This window comes from Primulina eburnea, chromosome 18 (genome assembly GCF_022965805.1).
Source record: "Primulina eburnea isolate SZY01 chromosome 18, ASM2296580v1, whole genome shotgun sequence".
Classification (NCBI taxonomy): Eukaryota; Viridiplantae; Streptophyta; class Magnoliopsida; order Lamiales; family Gesneriaceae; genus Primulina; species Primulina eburnea.
Genome location: NC_133118.1, coordinates 28,246,618 through 28,254,941, shown reverse-complemented (window position 1 = coordinate 28,254,941; position 8,324 = coordinate 28,246,618). Strand labels below are relative to the sequence as shown.

The window sequence follows — 8,324 nt, the reverse complement described above, 5'->3', positions numbered from 1 at the left end:
AATTGGACGTGTTGTGAGAAGATGTTGCCAACATTTGTGACAACATTTCATTTGTGAACATATCTCATATTTGTTTTCATGTTTCTATTTCTGTTACATTCTGTTATTAGGCATAAACAGGTCATGCACAAACATAACATTGTGAATATTGTTGGTCAAGAGGGTATGCGTATTTCAATTGAGAAAATTCGATGAAAATCTGGGTTTTACTAGAAATCCAATATTTGTGATTTTTGATGGTTCAGTGGTGTTAATTCGATGTGTGCTTCAATTCTGGAATTTTTTTTTGAAATGATTCTTGACGCAATTATTCAGTAATTTTGGTTAGTAATTACGGGCTAAAGCTGATCTTGTCTCTTATGAGAACTTAGTTTTTGACTATCATCTGGCTATTGAGGTAGATGTCCATTTTGGACAAAAAGAGGGAGAAGATGCGACTCAAACTCAAGGGACTGTGAATTGAAAGGATCACGTGATACCATCTATCTGATACCTTTGCTTGATTTCGTTTTTAATGTTCTGCTTTGTTAAGGTTCTGCTTCCCTGATGTGTTTCTGTTCTAATGAAATGAACTGTTAATGATTTTTGCAGGTGTTGTCTCAGGTTTTGCCAACACAACGAACAAACCCGTATCAACTTGATTTTATTCAGGGGGAAAATATTCTGATATTAAGGGGGAGTTAACTGGAGGTCAACTGAGAAATTGAGTTTGATTTGATTTTGTCCAGAAAGGTAAAAAGGCGGAGATTGAAGGGAAATATAATTTCCATATTACATTGATTTCCCTAATATTATCTTTTCCTTGTTGATTTGATTGAGTATAATATTTAATTGTGGTTTTGCCTTTCTAGATAATTATGTTAAGATTTTATTGTGATATAATGTCTTCCTTGAATTTAATATTGATAAGATTATGTGAAATATTTTGTTTTACTTTTCTAGATATTATCTTTGTGATAAATATCTTCTAGATATAATATTTATGATAATGATTTACATGATATGGTATTATTGATTTGTTTCTAATAGAATTCTTGTTTACCATATCTTATAGATTTCTTTATGGAAGATAAACTCTAGGAGAGATGAAAGCTATACATAAGAGGTGATTGATGATGAATAGAGAGAAGATTGTAGAGAGAGTTTTAGTGGAGGAGTTCACTTGTAGGATTTTCGTGGAGGTGATTTTCTTGGGAGCTTAAAAGAAAGAATTTTCGTGGGAAAAATTCAGAGAGTTTGTGTGTATAATTTTCGTGGAGACGAAGTGTTTTTCGTGGAGAGTTTTCGCGTGAGGTGATTTTCGTGGGAGATTTTCGTGGTGCTTTCCTCTCTCAATCATACATACTTACACGTACTTGTGCACGCCGTGAAAAAGTCAGAGAAATAATCCTTCGAGGGACGTGCTGTTTTGAAGAGTGCATATACCGAGTGTTGCTGTGAATGTTGAGAACATCTGTGGACAACATCTGGGAAGAAGTTGGCCGAAGATTGCTTATCTTGGATCTACTTTTTAGCAACACGTTTTTGCTTTCTTGTTTTAGTTTTATTCTGGTTATTTGTTTTAGAAAGCATTTGTTTTCTCAACTTGTTGAAGAAATTGATTTTTGTCATAATCACTAGTGTTAGGTTTTTGTGTAAACATTGTGGTTTTCTAGTGATTTATTTTTGTCATAAGTCACCGCACAAGTATTTATATTTGTGCATATTTAATCTTCTCCATCTATTAATTCAAAGTCAATTTGTGTTATAAAAGTTAATTTTCCGCTGCGTGTAGATGTTGTCCGAGATGTTGTAACATCTGGCACAACATTTAATTCTGATAAAACACGAATTTACTATTTTACATCATATTCTGATATTTTCATTATTTTCGATATTTGTCGGACAAAATAAACCTTACAGAGACAGACAGAGTAATATATATTTAGAGTTTATATTTTAGAGTACGTCTCTTGTGAGACGATTTTACGAATCTTTATCTGTGAGACGGGTCGACCCTATTTATATTCACAATAAAAAATAATATTCTTAACATAAAAAGTAATACTCATATTGATATTTACAATAAAAAATAATACTTTTAGCATAAAAAGTAATATTTTTTCATCGATAACCCAAATAAGAGACCCGTCTCACAAAATACAATCCGTGATATACGTCTCACACAAGTTTTTGTCATATATTTATATATATATATATATATATATATATATATATATATATATATATATATATATATATATATATATATATATATATATGGCAAAAACTTGTGTGAGACGGTCTCACGGGTTATATTTGTGAGACGGATCTTTTATTTGGGTAATCCATGAAAAAGTATTACTTTTTATGCTAAGAGTATTACTTTTTATTGTGAATATGGGTAGGGTTGACCCGTCTCACGGATTAAGATCCGTGAGACGGTCTCACATGAGACCCACTCTATATATATATATATTATTATTATTATTATTATTAAAAATATGAATGATTGCTTCGCATGCAAAAATTAGTTTAAGAACATTCATTAATTGTCATTTACTGCAGATGGCACGTCTCGAAATTCCATCCATCCAAATTGTAGCTGCGGCCATAATTAGAACATATGTGCTTGATAGCTATTAAATTCCCAAATTATTGGTAACATAAAATCTGAAATATAACATTTAATAATTTAATGGAGACTAATAAATTTTCCCTTTAAAATATCTGAAATGTGGTGTTTCAACTATCTATAGTTTAAAATAGCTCAGTTGTTAGTAATAATTTTGTTAAAGCGATAAACGAACAATAACAAAAAAATCATATTATTCAAGTTTTTGTACGAAAAAACCCGTACCAACGATATTTTTTTATGATATGATAACTCATACCCTCTACTCTTTGGTATACATTGAGTAAATTCTTAAACTAACGCAGTAGTCTATAAATCACAATAAGCAATAATATTCTTGATCTTATATAGAATCAATGTAAGAAATAAGAAACTCAAATATTTTCTTCGAACCACATGTAACAAAAAACTAAGATACTTATTAGGACGCTATCTTGGATATATCAACGTATATGTATATACATTCGTGTGTGTCTATGCGCGTGAGTGTTCGTTTGCGTGTGTGTCGCAATTTGATATATGTGTGTGTGCGCGTGCGCTCGTCGCTAGCACTCGTGAATGCTTCGCATTGATGACATTTATGAAAGCACCCCATTTTCTTGCAAAACTTCAACCAAAATCGATCAAGTAGACAGATATGCGTAGGTTAGAAAATGAGCAAAACCAACAAAAAGTAAAAGAGAAAAATTAATGCCACAATATACCTTTGCATGTTTAAAGTATCACAGAAATTAATTCAACAAATTTTCCCAACACCCACGTTAAAGCCAAAAACACCACACCCACTGTAAAAAAAAAAGATATAATAAAGTTTCTTTATTCTCAACCAACCATTAAAACGGGAGGAATTATTGACATTATAGCATACTAAAATTATAAATTATTGTTATTTTAGAAAATAAATGTAATTTGAATAAATTTGGAATCCATAAACTTGGGAAACTTTGGGATTCTTTTTGAAGGAATTTATTTAATTTATTTGAAGGGATTTGATTTAAGAATTAATATCAAAGTTACAATTATTTTATGAGAATGAAATCATCTGCTCTATTTTGTGGAACATTTCTTGCTATATAAATATTAAATACATAGCTAGTATCTCTTTGCACGTGAGACGGTTTCACGGGTAGTATTTTGTAAGACATATATCTTTTTTGGGTCATCCATTAAAGTATTACTTTTTATGATAAGAGTATTACTATCGGTATGGTTGATCTGTCTCACAGATAAATATTAATAAGACCGTCTCACAGAGACCTATTCAACGTACATATACATTAAAAGTTTTCGATATTAAATAATTTTTATATAAAAAGATACAAAAATTATATCGAAGATAAAACTTTTGTTCAAAAAATATATTATTTTCATAACTAATCATAATATTATTTTTAAAATAACTTTTAACATTAAGAATGATTGAAAATTTAAAACTTCATAATAATATATAAAGATAAATAAATATTTTATTGATATATAATAGTTATAGATTATCTAAAAATTTATTGAAATGGGTTTTTATGATATTTTTGTTATAGAAAATTAAGTATTTTTGTAACTTGATATGTGTATTTTTGTAATCTGAAAAATTATGCATTATGTCACCTCATTCTTTTTTATAATAGTAGATATTATTATGATAATGTCAATTATATAAAATATTTACTTACTAAATAATTAAGATTAAAGAAATATATAAAATTGTGAAATGTCAATCTTAATCCATCTTAGACTTTTGTTGACATGGGAGTATTTTCAAAAGTGTAAGTATCATGTAAAACGATACGATAAATTTATATCATTGAAACAGGTCGATCGATCTATAAATGTAGTGGAAAATAATATTTTTTTTTATTCAAATCAATATATATTACACAATATTTTCATAACATAATTAAAAAAATGATATTTTTACAGTGAAAAACGATATTTTAGACATAAAAAATAATTTTTAGAGTTGAAAAAAAAGAGTAAGTCTCTTGTGAGACGGTCTCACGAATCTTTATCAGTGAGACGAGTCTACTCTATCGATATTCATAATAAAAAGTAATATTCTTAGCATAAAAAGTAATATTTTTTTATGCATGACCCAAATAATAGATTTATCTCACAAAATATGACATATAAAACCGTGTCACGTGAGTTCTTACCAAAAGAAAATTTCTCAACCCCGACGTCGCATTCCCGGATTTTTAAAATTTTTTTAAACAGAGAACATTTTTTGCTTGAAATATCCACTCGTAATAACGTGTTCATTGTCCATACGATTTTTCTAAATCTGTTACATCAATTGATTAGGTCGAAGAAATTTCATGGAAAAAACAGAGTTCTTAGTTCCGGAAGTGATCTTGAATTCCGGCCACAAGATGCCAGCTCTGGGCTTTGGAACGGCGGCGCATCCGATGCCACCGGTTCATCAGCTGACAACCGTCCTCGTGGAAGCAATCGCCGCCGGGTACCGCCACTTTGACACGGCCGCCATGTACGGGTCAGAGGAAGCCGTCGGCAGAGCGGTGGCCGCGGCGGTCGAATGCGGTCTGGTTAAGGATCGGAAGGAGATTTTCATCACCTCGAAGCTTTTCATAACAGATGCTCACGGTGATCTTGTGGTGCCGGCCCTCGAGAAAACACTCCGGTACTTGTTTCCTTTATTGCATGCTCTTTCATGGCGGCGGAGAAATTATAGGTCGCGGCTCATTTATTTATTTATTTTTAATATATTTTTATGGATCCTATTATGGGGAAAAAAAACAATTATAATCTTTTATTTCTTTTGATACGATCAAATTTTACTTTTAATCTTTTTTTTATTTACAATTTTGGTATTTTCTTATATTGCAATACGTACATGTTCAATATTATTTCATCATTTTCGACGAAAGAAACTAATAAAATTTCAAAAAAATTATGAAAGACACATTATTATTATTTTTTTGAAATTCAAACTTCGTAACTTACTAATTTTCATTTGAGTAATTATAATCGTCCATAATGATACTGTGTTGGTGTAATAATTGTCTCTGTTTGGTAGAAGGTGTTTGAACTGTTGTGCGGTTAAAAAGATTTGAGTTGCACCATTAACACTAGTTATAGCTAGTGGTAATAACTAGTGGTAAGTGCTCGGTCCAACAATTGATATCAGAGCCAATGTCACAAAGGTCACATGTTCAATTCCCATTGATTGTTAGGAGTGCAATTATTGGGAGGGACATTGTTGGGGGTAATAATTGTCTCTGTTTGGTAGAGCGATCGAACCGTGGTGGCAAGTACTTCTACTTCCTTTACCAGCAGTGCTCCATGCTGAAACTTAGTTTAGCAAATTAAAACTCAATTTCGACACTTTAGCTCACCAAATGAAAAATAATGTTTTTTTTTTCTTGAACTCTGTTTCTAACTTAAGCATAAACATTAATTCATTGCGCAATTATTGCATCTGTTTATGATATATATATATATATATATATAATTCTGAACCATCTTAAATTTCAATTTCAGTATGTTAATCCGTCACGAATTAAAATATTCTTACAAGAAATATATTTATGAAGTAAGCTGGGGCAAGATTATGTGGACCTGTATCTGATACACTGGCCAGTAAGGATAAAGCAAACTGCTGATGCTTATAAACTAAGTGAAGAAGACATGCTTTTCTTCGATATGAAGGAGGTTTGGGAGGCCATGGAGGAGTGCTCTAAATTGGGTTTAGCCAAATCCATCGGCGTTAGCAATTTCAGCTGCGAAAAGCTCTCGAAACTGCTGCGAAATGCAACCATCCCACCAGCAGTTAACCAGGTAATTGTATGAGATTTTGGAGAACTTGGTAATATTCAAAATTTGTGTCTCATCTTTTTATTCGAAACTCGAAGATTTATTGAATCGTTACTCGACTGAGATTCAGGTTGAGATGAATGTAGCATGGCAGCAACGCAGAATGTTGGAGGTTTGCGAGGAGAAGAGGATTCATGTGTGTGCATGGTCTCCTCTTGGGGCAAATGGAGCTTTGTGGGGATCACAAGCAGTGATGCAGAATCCAATTCTCAAAGAAATTGCAGCTGCTAGGAACAAGACCAAAGCACAGGTGAGACTCAAAAAAAAAGTTTATATTTTTAGTGTTTTTTTTAATTGAAATACATGACTGTTGTCTGAATTATCAGACTACTCGAGCTCGAATCGAATAGTTTTTTTCAAGCTTTCTCACTTATCTGAGCTCGAGTATTAAATAATTTTCTTACGAAAATTCCTCCAAGTTTTTTGAAAAATGAATATCAAAGCATGTCAATACCACTTTCACAAAATCAAAGTGAAACATCAGAACTTGAGTCAAGCTTTGATAAAGTTTCTCACGAGCATTTCGACTCGGTTACAGCTCTTGTCAATGAGATTCTTCGAATTAAACTTTCATTGATAGGTATAAATGAAAAATCAGGTGGCATTGAGATGGGTATACGAACAGGGAGCAGTCCCTCTTGTGAAGAGCTTCGACAGCGAGCGAATGAGACAGAATCTTCGAATTTTCGACTGGGAATTAACAGAAGAAGAAGCATGTAAGATTGGAAAGATACCACAGGTAAGAGGATTCACAGGACAAAGATTTATATTCCCAAAAGGCCAATACAAATCAGTGGAAGAATTATGGGATGGAGAAGTGTGAACAAATTGAATGCACAGATATTCACATGAAACATATTTCCTAACATACATAAATTGAAAGGTAGACAAGATACAGTCGCGGACCATAAAGATTAGTGCCATTTCCATGAATATTCTTTCATTTTGAAATTGGAAAAACAAAGTAAAACTGCTGTTTTCATTATACCAGATCCTATAATCTTCATCCAATTATTGTAAAAAAGTCGCATGTGTTTTTTCATATTGTTTAATGCATTGAATCACATGAAAAAATTATGCCGTCCCGTTGTAGTCATTGGATCAATACCAAGGGATGGTCGAACTAGCCATATATTTGGGAGTTTGGTTTAGATTAAAATGTTTGATGAAAGCATTGATTTTGATTTACTACTGATTGAGTAACTTTTGATTGGCTCTAATATTATTCACGACAATCTTGATTGTTTCTGTAGTTATTTACGGAACATGTTTCTGAGTTAGCTTAACTCTCTTGGTTGAGATTAAAATGTGGCTTGAACTTTATTGATTCTGACGTAAAACAATCTTTATTTTAATTTTACAAATTTTATCTAATTATATCATTTACTTTATCTGTATATTATTGTAAGCCGCATGGATAAAGTATTTGAAATGTACTATAGCATCATGAAATCCACGAATCTAGTGGATTATGAAATTCATTATGCGCGTATTGTATATTTTAAATTCGTTCATAGTAGATTCACGCAGTATGATATTTTCGTCTCATATGTCCCGATGGAAATTTGAACAATTTATCGACTTGTCAACACGCCGACAACACGCCAAGAATGAACAATTGAAACATATAGTTTACAAGATCTTAGTGAGTGATCCATAAGGGTAGTCAAACATATAACTGTGATATGAATTCTGATATCATGTAAAGTTCATAAGCTTGAACCTAATTTCACCTTAAAAGCTTAGAATGTGAAGTTCACAATACATTTAACGGATGATCTATAAGGACATTCCGATACATAACAATTAGTCTGAGCTCTGACGCGACTTAGCATAACCTTATAAACACCTATTGTCGATATCAATCTCTTGCTAATTAATT

At 31.8% G+C, this 8,324-nt stretch overlaps 1 protein-coding gene across 1 annotated transcript; it reads left to right on the top strand.

Annotated features, from left to right (window-relative positions):
• Window positions 1–4,841: 4,841 nt before the first annotated feature.
• On the top strand, window positions 4,842–7,614 carry LOC140819546 (protein REDOX 2-like). The gene is made up of 4 exons (XM_073179681.1): window positions 4,842–5,249; window positions 6,163–6,406; window positions 6,513–6,692; window positions 7,041–7,614. Exons 1-4 carry the CDS (start codon window positions 4,927–4,929, stop codon window positions 7,263–7,265), a joined length of 972 nt encoding a protein of 323 aa, XP_073035782.1. The 5' UTR covers window positions 4,842–4,926; the 3' UTR covers window positions 7,266–7,614.
• Window positions 7,615–8,324: the final 710 nt, after the last annotated feature.